General features: G+C 33.3%; 1 protein-coding gene across 1 annotated transcript in view; it reads right to left on the bottom strand.

Annotated features, from left to right (window-relative positions):
• Positions 1-25,419, bottom strand: part of LOC124414833 (thrombospondin type-1 domain-containing protein 4-like) — a 65,647-nt gene that overhangs the window by 20,901 nt on the left and 19,327 nt on the right. The window contains exon 3 of the mRNA XM_046895927.1: positions 182-251. Within this exon, the coding sequence (XP_046751883.1) occupies positions 182-251 (70 nt within the window). The remainder of the gene's footprint in view (positions 1-181; positions 252-25,419) is intronic.

The raw sequence follows: 25,419 nt of genomic DNA, 5'->3' as shown, positions 1-25,419 counted from the left end.
GAATTTCTTGAATTTTTTTCAGACTTTCGAAAATGACTGGTCTCAAATAGAAAAAATTTGAAAAAAATCTAGGCTTTGCTTTTTGACCAGTACTTTCGCAGAAAGAAAAATAATTGGATTGAAATTTGATCGATACTTCGTGGAATACCTCATATTCTGAAATTTACCACCGCAAACTTACCTGAATTGGATAATTTCTGTACTCGTCGCAATTGACCGTTTGCCAAACGATCGAAGACAGGATGACCAATCTGAAACAGACAAAAAAAATTCCTTCTTTAGAAGCAGAAGCAGCAGCAGTGAGTAAATTAAGAATTGTAATTTCATCGACGCAAATTCGCCGTTTCATCTTTTTCAAGATCGACTTGAGAGTTAAGAGAGATCATTAGAAATTTTCAAAATAAACAGGCGAATTGAATCCAAGCGGAAATCCAAGTTGCGAATTTTTGGAGTTTATACTTAGATTTTTAGTACATAAAATGGTGGAGTTATCGACTTAATTATTTATTCTTGTGTTTGAATTGATCGTAGAAACTTTTTTTCAATCAAGCTTGGTCGATGAAGAAATTATTTTCCGATTATGCTTGATCGGTAAAGAAACTTCATTCCGATCGGATCAGGCATAAAAGTTTATAGATCACAGTTAATTGAACTAACTTCGTCTACATGTTTCATTCTTGTGTGCGAATTGATAATTGAAATTTGTTTCCGATCAAGCTTGATCGGTAAAGAAACTTCATTCCGATCGGAAAAAGTATAAATGAACTAAATTCGTCTAAATGTTTCATTCTAGTGTTCGAATTGATAATTGAAACATATTTCCGATCTGGCTCGATCGGTAAAGAAACTTAATTCCGATCAAGCTTAATCGGTAAAGAAACTTCATTCCGATCGGATAAAATAAAGAAAAGCTGAAACGGATGACATTTAATTGAACTAATTCTCGGTCACGATTCAACTTGAAGAAAATAAGTGTGTCACACTTAAGCGAGAAATAACGTATCACTTGTTGAGAATTCTGGGAAGGCGGTAATTAATCATAATAGGAGAAGCTTGGCATTAAAAGCTTAGCAAATTACACTAGATGCATTTAATTCCGTGTTATAGATGTGCACGAGCGTATACCAAATGCATTCTACTAATTCACTCTCGTGCGTAATGCGCGTCTCTCGACGTAACGCGCAAATCGTAAATTGCAAATCGTATGTGTACTTGACTCAAGTATGTATGTACATACATGGGATTATGTCATGTGTCTCACGTTTCGCAGCTTCTTGCTGCATAATCTATTTACGAGCTACAGATTTTATAAAACACATGGCCTCCGATGATCGGAATTATACTATGCAGACTGATTTTTTTCTAAAAAAAAATACTTCTCAAGTATAACGGATTTCAAAAATCAAACATAAAATGCCGCAGAAATTTTTTAAATATTCTATATATTATTTATTAGAATTCTCAGTCGTTGGGTGTTTCTTTTTTTTTTTTTTTTTTTTTTTTTTTCTCTTTTTGATACTATAGCTACGTTTGGTAAAAATCGTCCCGACGAATTGTACGTAGAGGAAAAAAAAAAAAAAAAAAAAAAAAAATCCTTTCACCACTTTCGGAAATTAACCGACAAATGAAATCGATCGACAGAATATTTCTGACAATACATGTTTGAAAAATTCTCAAAATAAAAAAAAAAAAAAAAAAGATCGTTATTATTATGAGATTGAAATAAAACAAATTAAAAAAAGGAATTCAAATGAATAATCGAAATAGGAAAAATTACGAAGAAAAAAGAAACGATTCCTTTTAGAGATCGGACAATGAGATGAAATTTTTTTTTTATATACGAGGAACGCGGTAAGGTTAAACAAATCGCTTACGGTGGTCCAACTGCGCGCAGATCTCGAGGCGAGGAGAAGATTCGAGATACCTGAGGACGATAGAGCGAGGAAAAAAGTAGAAAAGGGGGAAAAGAGAAAAACGGGAATGGAGAATAACCGTGAAATATGATGCACGCTTCGCTCGTGGAAGCGCATTGTCTTCGGTGTCGAGATACTCGCCATCGGCCCTCGTGCATATTGTTCGTCCATACAATGGACGCGTAAGTTTAAACCGACTCCTATTAAGTGCGATCGAAACAGGGAACCGGACCTGCACCCGATGCGATTCGAGCCAATCAGGACGAAAGTCCGAAAAACTCGTTTTCTGCTCAGGCGGTAAAGAAGCGGGGGAAAAAAATTGCAACCGGAGTTTTAAAGACTTGAGAAATATGTAAAGGACCTTAATAATTTTTTGACTTTGGAAAAAGACTAAAAGACTAAAAAAAGACTGAATTGGTTAGATCGTTTTGGAGCTTTTTCTAAACGAGTGTGACGATTTTCTACATTTTAAACAGTCGAGATCGGCTCAAGTCGGTAATTTTTATTTTTTCGCGGGGATTGTAACACATTTTTAAATTCTTTTTTTCTGAACGTGACGGTGAAAGTGGAAATTAAAAAGGAAATCTAATTCGATATTTTTACCTGTTAATAAAATCTGCGATATAAATTCTTTCAGCGATAATAAAATTTTTGATTTTCTATTTTTTTTCTTCTGTTTTTCTGCTTTATGAAATGAACATTTGTGGGAAAAATTTGTAGAAACTAAAATTATTTTCCAATTCTGCATGTCGATATTCGAGAAAATTTCGTTGCATTTTTCACAGGATCTTCCTGGTAATTATAGAAATCAATCCAACGATTTTTTATTGACTTCAATTCTAGAAACGTTTTAGAAATTTTTTGAGTACTTATTTTCTCATCGATATAACATCGCGAGAGATTTTGAGGTGAAAAGAGTCTGTATACTAATCGAATTTAGAAAAAATCTAATCTTTCACTTCATCCGTTTAGAATGCGTTATTCTAAAAAAACTTTAAACTCGATGAAGACTTTTAGAACAAATTCAGTTTCGCGTAAAAAAATTCGCAGTTGAATTTATTTTTACTCTATAGCATCCATCCATATATATATATATATATATATATATATATGTGTGTATGTATATATATCCAATTACTTTGAAACGTCGATAAAATGTAGATTTTTTCAAATCATTTCGATCCACTTGCCGGTCGTAAATTCTCCGTTATAATACAAACATAGGAGAAGTAGAAATTTCCGAACAATAAGTCACATTGAAAGAATTTCAAAGCGAGCAATAAAAACAAGAATTGGAATGAATTTCGTGCTCAAGCGTTTCAAACGATCCCCTCGTAAAGGCTGAGAAATAAAAAAACAATGTACGAAAATCTATAAAATTTAGAATTGAAAAAGTGACAGAAATAACAAAAAGAAACTATATTAACAAACTTTGAATGAAATTCCTACGCGCTTTAAGTTTAGAATTACGTGTCGCACAAAAATAAGCATATGGATACATAAATACGCGGCATTATGTACGCTTTGATTTGGTCCACGGTTTTCAATACTGCGGTCGTTCCAACTCTGATAAACTCTTAAAGTTTTTCTTCAGATTTATTGGAGTAAATTTTTCTCATCTGAGACGAGATTATTGAGAATTTTTACAGATTTTTAAATTACGTTGGTTTCCGAAAATAAAAAAAAATCAATGTATCTGAAAAACAATTTGTGTGCTTCTATGAGTTGGAACAAGAATATCAAAAATCCCGGGTCGAAACGAAAAGATCGAGGGTCAGACGAGGACCGATTTGGCATGGAATGCCCCATATGCGTGTAGTATATTATTATCTAATGTTCCATCAGGTTAACGACAACGGCTGTGTACACAATATAGCAATCACTGTAAATAGAGCGCGGAAAGAAGGAGAAAAATAAAAAGGAAAGGAGGAGACGCACACATCATGATATTATGTTATATTACATAGTCGCATTTCGTCATCGCGTCGCGACGTCATACGTCGCGATCGAATCATCGGCAGCCTGCCCGGCGTCATCCGAGGTGCTCCGCGATCTTCTTTCTCCTCGCTCCGCTGGTCAATCTCACCGTTTCACTATTCTACCAGAGGTTGCCTCTCTATGTCATACCCAATGGCAATACATAGTGTGTCTATGAGAAAAGTACGCACCTTATGCGCGTGCGTCAATTCATTCGAATTTTATTGGCCGAGAGTTAACATCTGGTTCACCAGCCGACGCAATACCAATCGCGACAGTCAAAAAATGTCCCTAGGAACCCACCGTTAGTTGTTAGTCAGAAAATGTCCCTAGGAGCCCACCGTTAATTGTCGGTCAAAAAATGTCCCTAGGAACCCACCGTTAGTTGTCGGTTAGAAAATGTCCCTAGGAGCCCACCGTTAATTGTCGGTCAAAAAATGTCCCTAGGAGCCCACCGTTAGTTGTCAGTCAGAAAATGTCCCTAGGAGCCCACCGTTAATTGTCGGTCAGAAAATGTCCCTAGAAGCCCACCGTTAGTTGGCGTTGTTGTTGCAAAATCATTCAAGAAAAAAAAATCCGGACGTGTGCCAGTTGGATTCGTTAGTTCTTTCTCTACAAGATGGCCTTCTCGGATGGTAAAAAAAAGAAGATTTTTTTTATCATTTTCCGAGAAAATTGGAACGTTTTTTGGCCAACATTTCTGTAGGTATTTATTTTAGGTTAAATCTATGACCATATTCGCATTCGTTGATCAATTTTACAGAACCGAAAACTGATTTTCAGATATCACTTAGTCCAAAAAACTAAATTCAGGTAGAAAATAGGTTAAAAAAACAAAAAACAGAAACGGTTCTGGCTCAGCCAATAAATTTTTGCGGGACCTAATATTTTCGCTTTTAACTACTCTCTGGGTGGGTAACATGCCTACAAAAAATCAGCCAAATCCGTAGGGGTGGACGACAGTTCTGATTTTAGATAATTCTGCTCAGTGATTATATATCGACGTAATGATTCGTCGTCTGCTATAGTTTAATGCGCATGAGCTGAAAATCAAGAGCAGTTGATTATCAGGGTGACCAACAGTCATAAATTGAGATGACAGATCGCCGCGATATTACTAACCTCAAAAATTTTCACAGCTTTTGTTATTGAAAGACACAATTTTCAGAGATCATTGTAAAAATTTTTGAGGTTATGTCCACGAAGTTTGGTCACCCTGGCAAACAACAGCGCATGAGCATTAAAGCTTAACAGGTTTTCTTTGACTACAGAAGAAAAGTTTAATTACTCGTAGGTGTTCCCTGTTATATATATATATATATATATATATATACTTATGCCGCCATTTTCAAACAGGCTGCGAGTCATGAATTCCCGAGGGATTTATGTGTACTCAATCGATTGAAGATTGATTAAAGTAAATTTAGGCTAAGATCCACCTTTCATCTTCGGCGATTTCCGGCAATTAAATGGCGGTAACGTAAACTTTTCAAAAATACACGAATTCACAGGATTTTCGTTCAAATTTTCACAGAATTCGTCACGCCATTTTCCGTTCTGGATCTGAATTCTTCGTGATGATTCACAAAATTCTGGAATATTCCTTACGAGTTTTTTGAAAGCCTGTAGAAATTCTATTGATATCGGAAGATTGGCGATCTGAAAATCATTAACAGTTCATATCGACTCGATTACCGTTGAAAAAACAAAAAAAAAAAAAAAAAAATTATGAATATAAAATCGACAAAGATCTGGGTGAAAATAAAATAAAAAATATAAGAATTTGCCACAATGAAAAACGAGTAAATTTCATCATAAATATATAACAAGCGTTGCATAAAGCGCTATAATAGAAGTTTCTTTTCCCGCACTCGCTTATAGACACTCAAATATATCACAAAACGATCCACATATAATAATTGAAAACCTGTCAAATACTCGCACGTTATAATTTCCACCGATGATTGATCGATGTTTGGGTCCAACTGGCCCGATTTAGGTTCATTTATTAACTGCACGCGGGTGTATAATACGACACACTTAAATTTCACATACTTCTATTTTTAATCAATAAATATATTTCTACATATATACGTAATTTTTATATATATATATATGCAAAGGTACATAAAATACCTAACGACAGTTGTTCAAACAATGCTGTTCGTTCTATGCCTCCCATATTTTATCAACATTTAAATACATGTATGTGTGTGTATATAAATATATGTACATATATTTGTGTCCCATACGAGAATTGCGGTTTATTTAACCAACATTTTGCAGCATTGGTCAATTATTATTATTGTTGTTCTTGTTGTTGTTGTAATATAGGTGTCGATAGTGGTTTTGATTATCATCATCATTGTTGTTATTATTATTATTATTATTATTATTATATATGTATACACGTCGAAAACTATTCAATGTCAATAACGCATCGATGTTAAACGTATCATGCACATTATACATATATAACATGTCGTATAACATATGCATATGCCTGATATATATACATATATAAAGTGAGGCAGACTCAACCGAGCGGAATTTCGCTCTCCAATTTCTGTCTCATGTTATCTACCTAAGACGTATCAAGCATCGAGGCAGACGGCATACATGGTGTCCAATTTTTTGATCTTCGAATTATAAACGATTGATAAGAAATAAAACGTGCGCTGTATGTACAGAATTTTAGGAAGAAAAAAAAAAAAAAAAAGAATAATTACATTTCTTGACCCCCCCCCCCCCCCCCCTCCGAATGAATTCAGTTCAAAGTTCGATAATTATTTATAACGATTGAACCTCTTCGATAATAATAATCGATTACTCGTGGTCTTCGATTAATCGTATATTTTTTTTTTTTTTTTTTTTGCACGCAATCGATTAATCGATAAACGGGTCCGTTTGAATAGATGCGTTTTATCGATGAATCGATCGCTCGAATAATTGGGAAAAAAGAATCAAGTCGAAGTCTTAAGATCAATCGACTAATCGAACACGGCTCTAATAAATAAAGACACGTGACAATGCGGTTCTCTTCACTCGTTTTCTCGAGATTGGTGTACAGTACACTGTAGAAATTGTATACGATAAATCTAAAATAAGTCGGGATACGTCAGCCGCCTGGCGTCTAAAGGTTTTAACAAGGCGGGATTCCAATACGAGTAAATGCCTGAGTTATGGGCTTTACTCTGAAGTAGGATAAACCATAGAAGAGCGCGCGCAGTCTATTACACGTGAAATCACCACAAGCTTAAATACTTTATCCTCCTATTGGAGAATGTCATCGTGACGTCAGAGCCCGGTTCTCGGCGTCATTTTATCACCACATAACCTAACTTTTTCATTTTTAATTGGGGCAAATCATAATTCCTGGGATTTCGAATTACTCGTGTCACATTAATTAATTAAACATAATCAAGAATATATATATATATATATCTGTTTCACTATCCATACGCGAAAAAAAAAACACCGTCAATGGTCGTTATTTTGTTAGAAATTAATTCAATTCAACTAAGAATTAACGTAATAATCAACAAATCGTTGGTTTAAGCCTGACAAATTTATCTGCTTACGGTCAGAATTAGTTTAATTTTTTCCATTTAATGTATATATTATATTTAGGATATCATTGGAATAATAAAATAATGATAATAATAGCAATAATAATAATAATGCAAAAAAAAAAAAAAACACACACACACACACAATGATTTGATTAAATAATGCACAATTTTTTTTTTTTTTTTTTTGAGATTTATTTGCTGCACGTAATTACATTCAAAGATTATTCATTATTTTATTGTTCGGAATTTTATCGGTTTTGAAAAGAATTTCAAGGAAAGAGAAATTTTTTTGTTACGAATTTTTTTACTCCATGTGATAATTTCAAACTTTCTACGCCAATTACGATTATGTCTTTAATTGTTTCTTCGAAGTTGAGATGATAAGGTATTGTAATAAGATAAGAAAATTTCTATATACATATATATATATATATATATATATATAACTATTGATATATGTTTAAAAAAAAATGTGTAAACAAAAAAATCAGACGTCTTAGTTAAAATATAGAGAAAAGAATCGAAATACGTTGAGAATGAAAAAAAAAAAAAAAAAAAAAAAAAAAAAAAAAAAAAAAATGAATAAATAAACAGATGATAAACGAATAAAAATAAAACCAAAAGAAATTCCACCGTTAGATTAAATTTTTATTCATTTATTTATTTATTTATTTATTACTTTGTAAAGGTTAATTATTGTGATACGTATCTGTATGAATAAAATAAAATCGATGCGATCATCGAAGATTCGGTAACCTTGTTCGTGATAATTCATAAGCTACACGGCTAGAGCTGGTTTCTAAAACCCGATCTGTAAACGTTAAAAAGCTATATACCTAAGGCGAGATTCGAGACGAGGAGACGACGGCATTTGACAAAGCCAACGTAGGATCAACAGCGATGCTCAACGCCCCGTCGAAATCAATTATTCAATGATCCTGAACGCCCGGCTGGTTCGCCGAAACGAAATTTCATTCGATTTTATCTAAAATTAATATCAGATTGGTCGTCTATGGTTATCATTATTGTTATTTTTTATTGTTGTTTTTTTTTTTTTTTTCCCCCCTTTTTTCATTTAATTGTTTTTATTCTTATATTTCTTATTTTTCGTACGACGCGACGGGAGGCGTCACTACTCTACGATTAACACACCTCATCGATCTCATAGTTTTCGATCATCTTGAACGCAACTCTTCTTCATACAGCGAGATCGAGTATTGATCTCTACACCGAGGATAGATCTCTTCTCAGAAGAATAATAGATCGATAAGCTTTGATTTATTTACTATATGCACTCATCGATTTGTCTATCTATATATATATATATATATATATATATATCTCATAGAATCTAGAAATTGATTGTCATATTCAACTGAATCTATTAACCAAAAATTTTGAAAAAGTAAAGAAAAGAAGAGGGAGAAAGTTTTTTTTTTTTTCTTTCATTTTTTTAATTATAAAAAAAAAAAAAATATGTGGCGAAAATTACACGAAAGGAATTTCGCTTCGGTCGCGAATTAATTTCTTAGTTTTAATTTACTGAAATAAAATTCCTGCGCAGTTATAAACTCTCAAGTCGTGTCTGATTCAAGATGAGAATAAAAAAAACACGAAGAAAAAAAAAAAAAAAAAAAAAAAAAGGTAGCGTTAATGGTGTCTTTTGAAAAAAAAAAATAAATAAATAAATATAAAACAAAAATTAACTACGAACCGCAAAAAAAAAAAAAAAAAAACCGCTTTTTCTCAATTTTCTTCGAGATTTTTTTAATTACTCTCTTTAATAATCGTATAATGATTAGAAAAATCCGTGAATAAAAATGTGAATCCGCATTTCCGAACGACTCTTGGTATTCGGGAAAAGTATTTCCGAAAAAAAAAATTCGTTCAGCCGGTGAGATTTCCAAGAGCGTGGAGTAAAATTTAAGAGCAATATGTAATTGCATCCGCTGAGGAGTTCAGTAAAGCGTGTAACTAGCAGAGATTGCTCCGGTAGTATTTACGGTGGCCATGCCGACAATTAAGTCGAGGCTGCTTCGGCTACTCGGCTTAAAATTTTACTCCCCAGCATCTGACGGAGGTGCGAGAAATTTTTTTTTTTTCGTCAGGCTGCCACCGAGCCAGCTCGAGTCGTTGAATGACGTGAAATTATAATTCCGTAAAATTAACGTCGCGTATGTTAATTGCAAAAAACCGGTCGACACCCCGCCGCGTAAGTTGAGCTCGTGGTGTGAGTATTAGGGTTTCGCTGAAAAATCGACTATTTTTTTTTTTTTTTTTTCTCTCGAGTCTCGTTTGACAAAATGTTAATTTTTCATTTTTTAAGAGCCCACTTCGAAGGAGAGTTCGAAAAAAAATAATTTTTTTTTAAGAGGTCGCTCCACGCTTTTTAAAACGTCAGAAATTGTCTGAAATCGTTTTTTTTGTTTTTTATTTTCGTTTCTCGTTACGGTATAATTTTGTAGACGAAAAAAAAAAAAAAAAAAAAAAAAAAAATAATAACTTTCCGAAAGTTTCAGTTCAAAATTTCGATTTTGAAAGTTGGCTCGTAATTTTTTTTTTTTTTCAATTTTTTGATGCATTTCTTTAGATACTTTCGAGCGACCTCTTAATACTTATATTAAAATTTCATAAATTGTTTTTCTTTCTAAAAATTAAAGGTTAAAATTACCTCTAGTCGGAATGATTTTTTGACTTTTTCAAAATCCTCGCCAAGCTTTCGAACATCCATCATTGTCGATACGATATTTCCAAAGTGTTTTAAAGAAAAAAAAGTAGGTGAATAAGAAAAATGAAAACAAAAAAACAAAAAAAAAAAAAGATTTTGAAAATATTTTAATATCCGACGTACTGGGAATAAAAAAAAAAAAAAAAAAACGTCGCATTCGAGCAATTATAGAAAATGCCACGAAGATATGAAAGAGAAATATTGTCAACTGTGATATGATGGGGGAGAAAAAAAAAAATTGGATTATATCGATATTTTTAATTTACTATAAGAAGATTTTTCGATACACCGTTTTTAATTTTTTCTTTTTTCTTCTTCTTCTTCGGTTCATTTTATTTAATCTCATTAGATTTGTACTGTAACTGTAACTTCACGCATGTACGTAAAATTTTTTTCCTATCGTAATTCCCTATGCGAAGTTAGGCTTTGGCCTGCAATGGGGGACCACGTTATCGTCTTTAGGTATACACATATACGTATAAGAAAAGAGACCACGGAATTATAATCTCAAGATCACAATGACGAGCATTCACGTATAGAAGAGCAGACCTCCAGCGAGGGCCGAAAGTCCATTTTATGCCCAATCAAAAACCAATTTTATATATCCCCCCTGGGAATGTGATGGGGGTGATTGGGGGTGATGGGGGGGGGGGGGGGGGGGGAGGAGGATAACCATAACTCGAAACGCGCTGTTGTGCGCAACGTTAATAAATTCAGTATATGTATGTATATATATATATATATATATATATATATATATATATATATATGTATGTATATATGTATATACACATCAGCCAGTTTATTACAAGGCGTTCCGAAGGGATACATATGATACAAGCGACATTATAAGTACCTTATTCCCGTCGTAATGCCTCTTCGTGACAGAAAAAAAATTCTCCCACCCCTTAAGGCCCCGCGGCAACGAAGAATAACCAACCGCTGAGATTCACGATCGATTTAAGATGATGTAACGCTATATTAATACGCGTGTTGTGTGTGTACAGTCGGTATTCACGCGTACCTACACGTCTTACCGACCGAGCAAAAACCTCGCATTTCTATTTTTATTGTAATATTTAGAAATAAGAAATAAACAAAAAATAAATAAATAAATAAAAAAAAAATGGATTTTCTTATTTTCCTCTTTTTTCAAGTGAAATTACACCGTCCGCGGTGATTTTTCGGACAACAAGACGCGATACTTGTAATAAAATAATAATATTATATTGAAAATTTATAATGATATTTTACTCGGTCGGTAAGTACCGATTACACGAATAAACACATATATCTTTATACTATATACGCGTGCAGGCATTTAAGATTAAAATATCTCCGCTATGCAGGTTCAAGTTCTATACATCATCATATCGACATGTTTATTATCATATATATATATATATATATATATATATATATATATTCATCATTCTTATAATTATGTAGGCGAGATTCTACATTGTCATATTATTACATATCATCATCGGCGACGTCGATACCATTTATTCAAATCGTTTGTTGAACACATTATTATTTATCGAGAATTAATTTTTACTGCATTTAAACAATATATACTGATATGTATACGATACATATATATGTATATATATACATATATATATATATATATATATATATAACGATTTGATTTTATAGCACGTATATTACGATATTCGTCGCGGCAATAATCAGGCGTGTCATCGTATAACGTATGTGGAATTCGTTCCTCCTTAGTTACATAAATTATATACGATACATTATCATTGTATTATAATTTTAGGATATCGATTCGTTCTTTAGTTATATTTCGTTGCTTTTTTTTTTTTTTTTTTTGATTTTTTTTTCATATCATCTTCTTCACACAGCACAGAAAACTACGTAATATGATTTCTAGTTTTTTTTCTCCTCTTCTTTTTCTTCTTCTTCTTCTTCTCCTCTGTACGTTTTGTAGAAATGAAGAATAATCGATTCGTTGAATTTTATAGGAATGCTTGTTTATTCGTAATTTTTCTTTTTTCTTTTTTTTTTTTTTTTTTTTTATTCTTCTCGTTTTCATTTCAAACACAATTATTTTCTATTTTCATTTTCTCCATTTCTTCATTTATCTTTTCATTCGGAACGGAAGAATTGGGGAATGAAAAATTACTATACCGTATACTCGCTTAAATACGTGGTGTAATGACCCTCGTGTTACATATATACTCAGAATGAATATAAAATTTATAATTGATAATATAAAATTCATTTTGAGTAGCGAAATAATTCAACATCTGCTCAAGGTGAGCTATTTGAGAATTTTTTTGGAATTTCGTGAAGGTTAATAGCTCGTAAAACACATTTAAAAAAAATCTGCCCACTACGGGTGATAGCTTGAAAATTTTTATGCGTTATCACGGTTTTTTGAGAATTTTTTCAGATTTAGAAAAAAATGGCGTTTTTTTTTTTTTGAATTTTTTTTTTTTTTTTTTTTTTTGGAAATAAGGGATGTTTGAAAAAATCTAAAAAAAATATGAGGGTGTCTTTTAGACTCAATGCGATCATATAAAAAAAAATCAAAAAAATCCCAGAGGATCACGGGTTTACACACTTGGGATGGAATACCTCATATAATATGTATATATGTAATCATATATACATAAATACACATACAAAGGTATAAACGTAAAGTGAACGTTATTATTCGGCATATGTATAGTGATTTATTGCAGCGATTATCTTCCGGATAGCTTGAATAATAACAATAAAAATAAAAATAATAACAACAACAATATAAAGAGATAAAATGCATAAACCATCGTCGTCGTTTTATTTTATACCCCGATTACGTGCATATATAACCCATAAAATATATACGAACTGCATAAGGAAATGCAGTCGAGTATATATGCATATCTCTTTGTGCGGATTATTGTTATTTAATATTTAATATTTAATATGTATACATATATATATATATATATATATACATACGTATAAATCGTGACACATTGGTATATATGTATACGTATGGGTACGCTAATTTTGCACGCTTTGACCCGCGACAAATTTTTACCGCGCCGAACGAATCTCGAAGTCTTATATTATATATATATATATATATATATATATATATATATATATATATAGTATACAGACGAGGCTTTAGATTTTTAGTTTTTCGTGTCTTGCCTTGTTCACATATACGGCTGATTTCATATTCTTTTTCTTTTTCTTCTTCTTTTTCATTTCTGTGTTTTTTTTTTTTCTTTTTTTCATTTTTCTTTTCTCTAACTCGTTTCGTTACTTTCCTCCATCGTATATCTAATTTTCCAATTAACCTACTTGTATGTAAATTTGACAATTCCTGTTGGAAAAAAAAAATGAAGACCGAACGACGAATCGTAAGATTGTAATATAATTATTAATTTTCATCTTTGAATAAATTTAATGGATATTTAAATTGATAAGAAGAAAAAAAGAAAAACAAAATATTCAGATTCAAAAATTAATCTCCATTTCTCTCAATACTTGATCGTAATGAATTTTGGTTTCTTTTCCTTTTTTTTTTTTTTTTATTTCATTCGCAAAAACAGTTTTTCTTTCTTTACTTTCGTCTGTGCTTTGTTCCAATTGTTTCTCGTGTCTGTCTGTCTGTGTGTGTTTTTTTTCTTTCTATTTGTTCCTCCCCCCCCCCCCCCCGCCTCCTGCCGTTTCTCTTATCGCACAACTATTTTTAACAACAACAACAACAATAACAACAACACTGGGAATCATCTTCGCTCTTTCTAGTTCATCATCGATAGATGATAATAGTAATAATAATAATAATAATAATAATAATAATAATATACATGATATATTTAAATTGTCATATCCGTTTGCCAAATCAACACTTCCTGTCCAACGTGTTACGAGATAATTGTCATGTCCGACGATTGTGTTTTATAACGTGAAAATTGATAGGCGTACGTATTGCAGATAATTTGCCAAGCGATAAATCATACATTGTCAATGGATGTAACGTTTTCCTCAATGGATGTAACGAAAGAAGAAATGAAAAGTGAAATGAAAGAAAAAAAAAATGTAATAATAAATGATAAATGATTAAATAAATAAAACGTTAAAGTCCCCTCCTTCCCCCCCCCCCCCCCGCCCAAAAAAAAAAAGAGAAAAAAGAAAAAAAAACAACAAATACTAGAGAGAAAGTATTATATGCATATATATATATATATATATACAATTTATGGATATGTATGGAGCATTCCACGCAGATTTAACGAACGTGAGACCCCCTAATGACCATTTCTGTTTATTCTGAAGAAAATTTCATGCGATCGTCTCACATCCATAACGTTGCGTTAAAATTTTTTTTCTCATCGTGAAATCGATTTATTTACGATTGTTGAAAACCGAGTTGTCTTTGATCGTCGTTTAAAAGTTTAGAAAAAAAAAAGAAAAAAAAGAAAAAAAAATCAGGGCACTGTTTTCAAGTTGGAATAATTGCATGTTAATTATTGAAGGAATTGAAGAAAAAAAAAAAAAAAAAAACTGTCGTTGTTCTACGTTGTGGTTGAGTTCGCATGGAATGTCCCATATATTATTTGTGTTTATACGCCTGCTTGAATAAATGTGCATTCTGCATTCAGCGCGTGCCTTCGTTGTAATTAACGTTAATTGTTTCTATTGTCATTGCAATCAGTGGTTTACCGAATACATACATACATACATACATACGTATATACATATATATATATATATATGTATATATGTAATAAGCTATGACAGTGAACTTGCGCCTTGTAAATATTGTAATAATTATTATTCTCATCTGTATCATGTTCTCCGACCGTTTTTGTCCACCGCACGTATATAATTATAGACTTGATTAATTCGGTGAGTTGATTTTTTCTTTTTTTCTTTTATTTTGGTTTTTTTTTTCGATTACCAACGGTTCGTACGTAAGTTTTCGCATCCGCTGGATAAATAATATAAATATGAAGCTGAATTGAACTGTTTGATTCGTGAAAATTAAAAAACAAAATCAAAAATCATGCTTTAATGTCTCGGAATTCTGTTCGGAAAGAAACAAAAAATTTTTTTTAATTCTTGACACGTTATTAGAATTTTTTCTAGGAAATTGTTTTGGAACCTACGGAAAATAATACTTGAATTTTATAAATCTGACAATGAGTTAAGGCACAAATTGCAAATCGATTGGTGCAATGGTGAGTAGAAGAAAAAAAAAAATCAAAATAAAAAAAATTAAAGGATAATTCGTTCGATTCAATTCAGGGTATTTTTTAATTTTATTCAACATTTGGTAATTCTTTTTTTTTTTTTTTTTTTCTTTTCAATTTTTTTCCCAACTTTGCTGAACTCCCAACTGATTTTAATCGAAAGAAAAGTTTTCTCAACGAAACAAGTAAGCGCATATACATATATATATATAGTTAACGCGGAGTTAAATATTTTGGATATAATTTTTCAACGACTTTGGAAAATTATTTTCTCAAGCAACGCAGAAGAACTTGGGTTTTGTAAAACTTGACGCCGTTTCATATTCTCGCATAAAACTTTGGAGATGGGGGAAAAAAAAAAAAAAAAAAAAAAAAAAAAATCCTCACGTAATTTTCAAAGATTGCGAAAAAGTAGGAATAAAAATGATAACGGAAACGCATCGACTTTCAAGTGCATGGCGATGATATCGTAAACGTACCCTAAACAAAGAGGAAACCACCACCCGGGATTGTTAATTTCAAACGGAGCACACTCGAGTGAACGGTGATAAATGTAACGCCGAAGGCACGCAGTGCATGCGGTCTGTCGAATTCTTAAACCAATGTTTACTTAACCAAGCAATGAAACGGGCGTAGCTTATAACCACGTGGGTATATACCGAGAGGTTCTCTCGAATGGACCTGCTCGACAATTGCAACTCGTCTAGTTCGTTGGCGGATTTATTTATTCATGTTTTTAGTTTTTTGGATTTTTTTTTTTTAGTTTTATTTATTTATTATTTTTTTTTTTGTCATTTTAGTTCCAAAATCTACAAACATTCAAGTATATGCACAGAAAAGTTTCATCTCGATCCGACAAATATTCTCAATGTTTCATTGAGGGGTATAAAAAAGCTTTTGAAATTTATTGAACGCGTTGTTCTCAAAATTAAGTTTTCAAAATCGGTGATCAAGATTTATCGGAAACGGCTGAACGGATCGGTCTAACAATAAGATATTTACACGAGCTTTGTATGAATATACTTTTCCAATCATTGATCGAAGGTTTTTTTCTCGTTCTTAAATATTTTTTATTTTGTAAACAAATTAAGGTGAAAGTTTTTATTTTATTAACTAATTTTTTTTTTGTTTTTCATTTCGGAAGATCCAGTCCAGAGATATATTTCTCACCGCAAAACGCCTCTGTTTAGAGGTGCTCCTGAAGATCGGCTGTCGCAGTTTGAAAAATCATTATTTTTACGAATAAAAAATATCAGAATGAATTCCAATGTTACTCCAATATGTGTATAAATTTTTATATCAATAAATTGAAATGTCTCTTCGTGAAAAATTATTGAAATGTCTCTTCGTGAAAAATTCTTGAAATATCGCCTTTTCAGGCCTTCTGATTGGGTATAAACCTTTAATAAGCGAGAGGTTATGTTTGACTGTCACTTGTCAGCCGTTCGATTCTAGGGAATTTGTTCTTATCAACGACGTCTTACTTCAGGCTGCGACAGTGGATGTCAACCAATCAAAATTAAGCAAATTAAATCGCGCGCGAACGAGTTTATATTTAACTGTCACTTGTCAGCCGTTCGATTCTAGGGAATTTGTTTTTATCAACGACGGCTTGCTTCAGGCTGCGACAGTGGATGTCAACCAATCAGAATTAAGCAAATTAAATCGCGCGCGAACGAGGTTATATTCAACTGTCACTTGTCAGCCGTTCGATTCTAGGGAATTTGTTTTTACCAACGACGGCTTACTTCAGGCTGCGACAGTGGATGTCAACCAATCAGAATTAAGCAAATTAAATCGCGCGCGAACGAGTTTATGTTCAACTGTCACTTGTCAGCCGTTCGATTCTAGGGAATTTGTTCTTATCAACGACGGCTTGCTTCAGGCTGCGACAGTGGATGTCAACCAATCAAAATTAAGCAAATTAAATCGCGCGCGAACGAGTTTATGTTCAACTGTCACTTGTCAGCCGTTCGATTCTAGGGAATTTGTTTTTACCAACGACGGCTTACTTCAGGCTGCGACAGTGGATGTCAACCAATCAGAATTAAGCAAATTAAATCGCGCGCGAACGAGGTTATATTCAACTGTCACTTGTCAGCCGTTCGATTCTAGGGAATTTGTTTTCATCAACGACGTCTTGCTTCAGGCTGCGACAGTGGATGTCAACCAATCAGAATTAAGCAAATTAAATCGCGCGCGAACGAGTTTATGTTCAACTGTCACTTGTCAGCCGTTCGATTCTAGGGAATTTGTTTTTACCAACGACGGCTTACTTCAGGCTGCGACAGTGGATGTCAACCAATCAGAATTAAGCAAATTAAATCGCGCGCGAACGAGGTTATATTCAACTGTCACTTGTCAGCCGTTCGATTCTAGGGAATTTGTTCTTATCAACGACGTCTTACTTCAGGCTGCGACAGTGGATGTCAACCAATCAGAATTAAGCAAATTAAATCGCGCGTGGACGAGTTTATATTTAACTGTCACTTGTCAGCCGTTCGATTCTAGGGAATTTGTTTTTATCAACGACGGCTTGCTTCAGGCTGCGACAGTGGATGTCAACCAATCAGAATTAAGCAAATTAAATCGCGCGCGAACGAGGTTATATTCAACTGTCACTTGTCAGCCGTTCGATTCTAGGGAATTTGTTTTTATCAACGACGGCTTGCTTCAGGCTGCGACAGTGGATGTCAACCAATTAAAATGAAGCAAATTAAATCACACGCACTACGAGCAGGTCCCTCAACAGAACCGCCCGGTACAAGGAGGAGCCGTCAGGGTTGAGAATGGAGCCTAGAGGTGAAGGCCTCGATTCTAATTTCTTTCGCTGCACTGCTTACAGGAGATCCCTATAAACCTTTCAAATGCAGGGAAGTGGATGCATTGCGACGCGGCGCCTCGCTGATCGTGCATGATGCACCTTGTCCGTCTTAAGGGTCGTAAATAAGGACGATAACCACAGAGGCGGCGCCTCTGTCCATTCCTATCTCGATCGCCGCCTATAACGCTGTCCATACTCCGTTTATTCCATTTATCGTTTATTAACGCTGGGTAAAATTTCGTTTTCCGTTCTATACTTATATGTACTATAATACTAGGAAATTTTAGTAAAATAGATATCGTTGCGACAATTATTGTTCGAATTGTATATAGTTAAAAGTAATTATTTTTTTTATGATTATTGCTGTCGATGCTACATCTTCTGGTAATTCCAACCCAAAATCAGTTTCGGTTTTTTTTTTTTTTCTGACCCTGACGTTAATTTATTATTGTACTGAAACAAAATTTTTTTAAATGTGGACAGAAATTTTATAGTGATCGTTATTAAATAAGCAAGTAACAGATATTTGATTTTTTGACTACAGCTGAGAAATTAACTTTCATTTTGTACCCAGAACTTAATTTTTCGGTTGTGGTAAAAAATAAAAATTCATAAAGTTCGAGTTAGTGACGTTATTGCGATGATACACGTTTCGAAAAAAAAAGTTATTTCGCTACTTTGCGAATTTCCAAAACTCAATGAACTATAAAATGCTGGAACGTTGAGAAATCAACTATTTCAAAGTCTCTGTGAAATTACAGAGTCGGAAGTTTTTTTCCCGAATGTTCTTAAACCTCACAAAAATTTCTCTGGTTCAACGCAGGGACGATCGAATTTCGAGAATTTATAAAAGAAGGTTCTTCATCGTCATGTGCTGAAATCAGGATTCACACAATTTCTCTTGACCCAATTGAACCCCCAATCAAGCTGATTTTTCTTAGCAAAAAACCAGATCAAAAAAAAAATCATTGAAATTTTTTTGTCAGATATGTTTCCTAAAGGATGTAAAATAGAAACGCACTGTAAAACGTTTCGCAATAATTCTTTCACTAACCATCAACTCGATACCAATTTATCAAGGTTAATCAAAATACGCAAAATTTTAAGTATGACGAACCACGTCACAAAAATTTGCGTAAAATAAAAAACATAAAACAAAAACAAGATTTACAATTGAAGAAGCGTCGTTTTAACCCAGATCAACCTTATTTGTAATTATTACTTTTAGGCTTTGTTTTGTTCTGGGAACTGTTCATGCATTCTTGATCCTTAAATTCGGTTGATCCTGACTCTTCCTGAGAATTCCCAATGACCGTGAGTGTAATTTTGATATTTAAAGTGTTCGAATTGTGATCGAGGTCCTTTACCGACTCCATAAAGTTGGAAGGGACTAAATTTGAAGTTTTCAATTTTTTTTTTTTTTTGTTTATATTCGAAGAACGATAACGCGAAGAAGTTCTCCCAAATGCTTTCACCCTGTCACGTTCATCCTCGAAAAGGAAGTATCAACGCGAGATCAGTCGTATTTAATTGAAGGTTATGAAAGGAAAAGGTGACTGGAATTAACACCAAGTTTAATTCGGACAGATACGTGAAAGATGAATAACGAATGGTCTTTGGACCAGCAACTCGATCTCTGGCCACACATACGCATCAGCTTCCTCTTTTTAGCTGGCCATTCATCCCTTCCTTCGTTCCATGTTAATTTCGACACACGTAACGATGTCCACCTCATAAAAGACACGCTGCAGTTAAAAGGTTTAATTACCGTTAGTAAGATCTAACCATTGCGACCAAATAAGTCGTCGAATCATTATTAGTTTCCCAGATGTAATACGAATGGATCGAAGGAACCGTTGGATGCTGGATCCTCACAAAAGCCGGAGATGATCATCACTCAAAAGCACGGTATTAGAGTAGCTCGCAGTCAGTCGTTTGTAAATGATTATAGAAATCGCATCGCGTCACGTCGTCGCGGTGAAATCACTGAAGTACAAATCGATTCACACGATGAAGTGAAATCAATCGTTCATGGCCAGGATGCATGGCTCTCGATCACATTACCTAATTGTCATCATCACCTCCCATCAGTGTCAGGGGCAGACCGTCAATCACGTTGTTACTGTACCTGAGCTCCAATCACCGCTTTATTGTGCTCGGCACACAAGCTGCCATTTCCGTGACCCGAAGGATCAACGTCTACATCTTATTCTCGACTGCCGAATCCCAGGCGGAAACCTCGTCTCAAATTGTCGGGAATGTATTTCGAGACGAAACGGTACTCGAACAAGTCTTTTGTCCGTTTTCTTTCTTTCTTTCTTTCCTCCTTATTTATCCAGAAGTCCAAGGACCAAGATGAAACCTCCTTTTCCATCCAAGTGAAACGCTAAAGATCCAGCGCTGTCTAGTCTGTCAAGAATGGAACTACCATGTGTCTAGGCACCATTTTTTCATACCTTATCCTCTGCTTCTTAAGGTGCTTATAAAGAAGCATTGTACACCTCGAAAACGCGGGGAAGCAGAACTCCTATACCGCTCAAGCGATCAGAGTGAAACTTGGGCAGTTGATGCCTTATTTTGGCAAAAAGTGGATCGTCTTTTTACTTTTTCAAAATTTGGAAAAAAAATTTACAGATTGGTTACCACCCACAGAAGTTGGCCAAATTTTCACAGTTGCACTGAATGGATCGAACTATCCGGTATGATGCCAGTCGGCGGTGATGAAACACACATTTTGAGCCCAGTCCAATGAGATTTGATGGTGAAATGACGAAATGGCAGCTGATCTGGTTTTCGATTACGAAGTACACCGAAATCTCATTTTGGCGACATTTGTTACCGGCCTTTCATGCCTGCCGGTAATTTTTTACCGACATTACACGCATACATTACCGGCATGCACGTAAATGTCGGTAACAAATGTCGCCAAAATGAGATTTCGGTGTTCTTCGTAATCGAAAACCAGATCAGCTGCCATTTTGACATTTCACCATCAAATCTCATGAGACTGGGCTCAAAATGTGTGTTTCATCACCGCCAAGTGGCATCATACCGGATAGTTCGATCCATTCCGTGCAACTGTGAAAATTTGGCCAATTTCTGTGAGTGATAACCAATCTGTAAAATTTTTTTCAAAATTTTGATAAAGTAAAAAGACGCTCCACTTTTTGCCAAAATAAGACATCAACTGCCCAAGTTTCATTCTGATCGCTTGAGCGGTATAAGAGTTATGCATTCCCGCGTTTTCGAGGTGTAAAACGCGTCTTTATAAGCACCTTAATCCGAATGTATTCAAAACTGGTACATCAATTCCATCATGAGAATGATCGGGCAACGGTTTGAGAACTTGTCACCGAAGTCAGTCAAGTTGAATTGCAAATTGGAAGTGTGATGCAGTTAGTGAAGAAATTGCGCAATCAGACTTGTACCAAGACTCCTTAATCTTCTCTTTTCTAGCATACAATCTTGCAAAAACTGTTCAGCCCGTTCATAACGGCGACGTCCTCAAATTATAGCTTGCGAGAATATTAATGAAGGATGCGCTTTGAACGATGTATAATGACACAAATTAGACGAGTGCAGATCGTTTACTTTTAGAAGAATAACTCTGCACGCGATGTTGAAAGAAAACCTTGGGGTTCGGTTCTCCTCTCTCTCTCTTCTCTTCTTCTTCGTTGAGAAAAAAAAAAATACCCACCCAACAGAGCGAAGGTGAAATCGATAAGGTAAGTTAATTCGAACCAACTCCCGGAAATTCTGTGCTTCTCAGATGATAAGAATATGATAATTGATGCGTCAAGAGATATACTGAATGAATAATAACAATAACGTTAAATGCAATAACGACGTGGTTATAAGACCTCAATAATCCGACTGCCGTTTCGGTTGCAGACTTTGAATGATCTCCGGCTACCGATCTCTTCGAGATCCATACGAGCGTGCAACGTTATATATCCCTTCGTCGTAAGAATAACAACGACTGTAATTAACTTTGCAGAGATACGAAAGAGGCGGCGTTTTGTTTTTTTTTTTTTTTTTTTCTTTACTTGCTTTAAGGAACAGTTTCGGAACTGAAGGCTGGCCTGTAATTACGGTTTGTGAACAAAATCTGCAATAACGATCTTTTAAAAATCGAACGACGACTGACTGACTGACTGACTGACTGTTGGCGTATTTTCTTCTTACACACCGTAACACAAAAAACAAAAAAAAAAAAAGAAACAAACAAACAAACGCGTTGATCAGTTTTATTTATTTACATAATTTATACAGTCACGACTAAAAGGTTAAAAAAAAAAAATTGATTTGCGTACAACATTTTTGAAGTTTTCTAGAAAGTTAAAGATTCATTGGAAAGTTTGTTCTTTGTTTTTGTTTTTTTTGACAGATTTAACGGTTCTTTTCTTTGTTCTGGAAAAATTCATAAGCAATAACAATAAACGAAAAAAAAAAACAAAAAAATAACACACAACCGAAATTGATTGAGTTGAATTTTATTCAACGCATCGAAAAAACTTCAGATACAAAGAAATTCAAAAAGATAAGTTTATAGTTCGATTCTTGAAATATTTGTAAATCGTATTTCATTTGTAATTCACATGTTTTATTCGATTTACGAATCTGACGCTCTGCAAAATCATGTAAAAAAAAAAAAAAAAAATTTCAACGACGGTAAAATTTTTTCCCGAAATAATGATTCACATAATAAGTTAATTAATTACAGCCCGATTTTTCGTACAAAATTTTTGTACAATCGGTTTGCTGGAAAATGATTAAAAAAAAAAAAAAAAAAAACATACGAATTGCAGTAAAATTTGCGTTATAGATAGAATTGATTTACGAGAAAAAAAAAAAAAAAAAAAAAAAAAAAACAACCATTTTAGCCACAATTCATTTGTAGAATTGAAATTTTTTTACGGTGATGTCATTTTTTATTTTGTTCATCAAATTATTAGTAACAGTAATCTGATATGTTTTTCTGTTCAATTAATTCGTGGGTTTCAATTTTTTTTTCTCTACAACATCAAGAAGATGTCGTTTCGGTCAGATCAAACGTGACAGACTTTTACTGGTTTTAAGTTTTTGTTTCGTGGTTGTTTGTTTGTTTGTTTGTTTTTTTTTTTTTTTTTTTACTTTGGTACAATAACGATTAATCGCAATTCCATCGTTAAGAATGAATAAAATTCGTAGCGGAAATAGGAGCGATTAAAAATAAAATAGGCGGTAATAACGACGAGGTTGTTGAAATTTAATTTTTTTTTTTTTTTCTCTCTCTTTACTTTTTGCACCGGAAATTTGAACTGTAATTCAGACAATATAAAATCGCACCTGCTCCTCTATTTATCATCGACATTGTGATGATAGAACACTGCGATTGGCTTAAATGCACGATTTCGCGCATGTGTAACAATGCAATTTTACTAATTGTTATTTAACAGGAAACAATTACACGCTCCCGTGATATCGCCGCGTGTATATATATATATATATATATATATATGTATATATATACATGTATAACCGGAAATTGTCACTCTTTGGTCGCGAGAATTGAACTGCAGTGGAAATTGTTGTATAAAGATTAAACTGTCGTGTGAAAATATAAATTTTATGCACCGATAGATCCGATTTCTGTTCTTTTTGTTTCATTAGTATTTGAAAAGGTGAATTAGAAAGGGCTTCAATTGCCATATTTTTTTTTTGTTCGAAAAAGAAAACGGCACTCACAGCCGTTTTTTTTTTTTTAAATTCTTTTCTTAATTCGAAATAAGATAATTGCAAAGGGCTTCAAGTGCCATTTTTTGTTTGAAAAAGAAAGTTACACCCACAGTTTTTTTTTTTTTTTTTTTTTGTTTTTTTTTTAATTCTCTCATTTCTAATTAAGAAGAGAATTAAAAAAGGCTTCAAGTGCCATTTTTTTTTATTTGACAAAAGAAAACGGCACTCACAGCCGTTTTTTTTTTTTAATTCTCTTCTTAATTTGAAATAAGATAATTATAAAATGCTTCAAGTGCCATTTTTTTTTTATCTGACAAAAGAAAACGGCACTCACAGCCGTGTTTTTTAAATTTTCTTCTTAATTTGAAATAAGATAATTATAAAATGCTTCAAGTGCCATTTTTTTTTTATTTGACAAAAGAAAACGGCACTCACAGCCGTGTTTTTTAAATTCTCTTCTTAATTTGAAACAAGATAACTATAAAAGTGCCATTTTTTTTATTTGAAAAAGAAAACTACACTCACAGTCTTCTTTAATTCTTTTTTTCGCTTACATGCGTTAGAATTGTTACCATTCTAATATAATATATATATATATATATATATATATATATATATCTATATATGTATCATGATTCGCAAATACGCCCAGTTCCCGTACGTCCGTGACATATATGTATATACATACATGCATAGGTATATATATATTTTACGTATATATATATACCTATATATATATATATATATAAGCTATTGTTGCGTTAAACTGGGTCAGTAATTAGTCATTGATGAATCGAGACAATGCGTATTGTTGCATTACCGTGCGCCCATTTGATGCACTGCAACTCATCGACTTGCTGTGCATCCTAGTTTGAAACTAGTTTTTTTTTTTCCTTTTTTTTTTTTATATATATATACTGAATAGCCCATAATCGACACCTCCCATATACATACATATATATATATATATATATAACTATATTATATGCTGCAGAGTAATGGCTGCATTATATGCATACCCACGAAGGAACAAACTAATTGCCAATTAAACCTCGAGTCATGTGTTAAATAATGTGTTATATACATACTTGTATGTATGTACATAAGTATAATATTGTATAAAAAGCAACTTTGAAATTCCAGGTGAATTAAGATTCCCTTCGTTTCTTCTCTTTGTAGTTTATATATTCATACCGTTTGATGTTATTAAAAAAAAATTACGAGTTTGGAAATTGGTGGGGGGAAAAAAAAAAGAATGAAAGAAAAAAGACAAATTATACCTGTATTAAATAAATATAAAAGGATATTTGTAATAACAGTAATAATTAATCGACGTAACGTTTGTTTCTTTGTTTGTTCAATTTTTTGATTTTTTTTTTTTCCTTCTCTCTCTATCTATTCCTCCTTTTTCAAAATTACCAAATACCAAATTTATCTTCTCATTGTACCCATTTTTTTTTTGAAACTT

The sequence above is a fragment of the Diprion similis genome, chromosome 14 (genome assembly GCF_021155765.1).
Source record: "Diprion similis isolate iyDipSimi1 chromosome 14, iyDipSimi1.1, whole genome shotgun sequence".
NCBI classification, from domain to species: Eukaryota; Metazoa; Arthropoda; class Insecta; order Hymenoptera; family Diprionidae; genus Diprion; species Diprion similis.
Note: the sequence above shows the minus strand (reverse complement) of the source record. Positions and strands in the feature narration are given on the sequence as shown.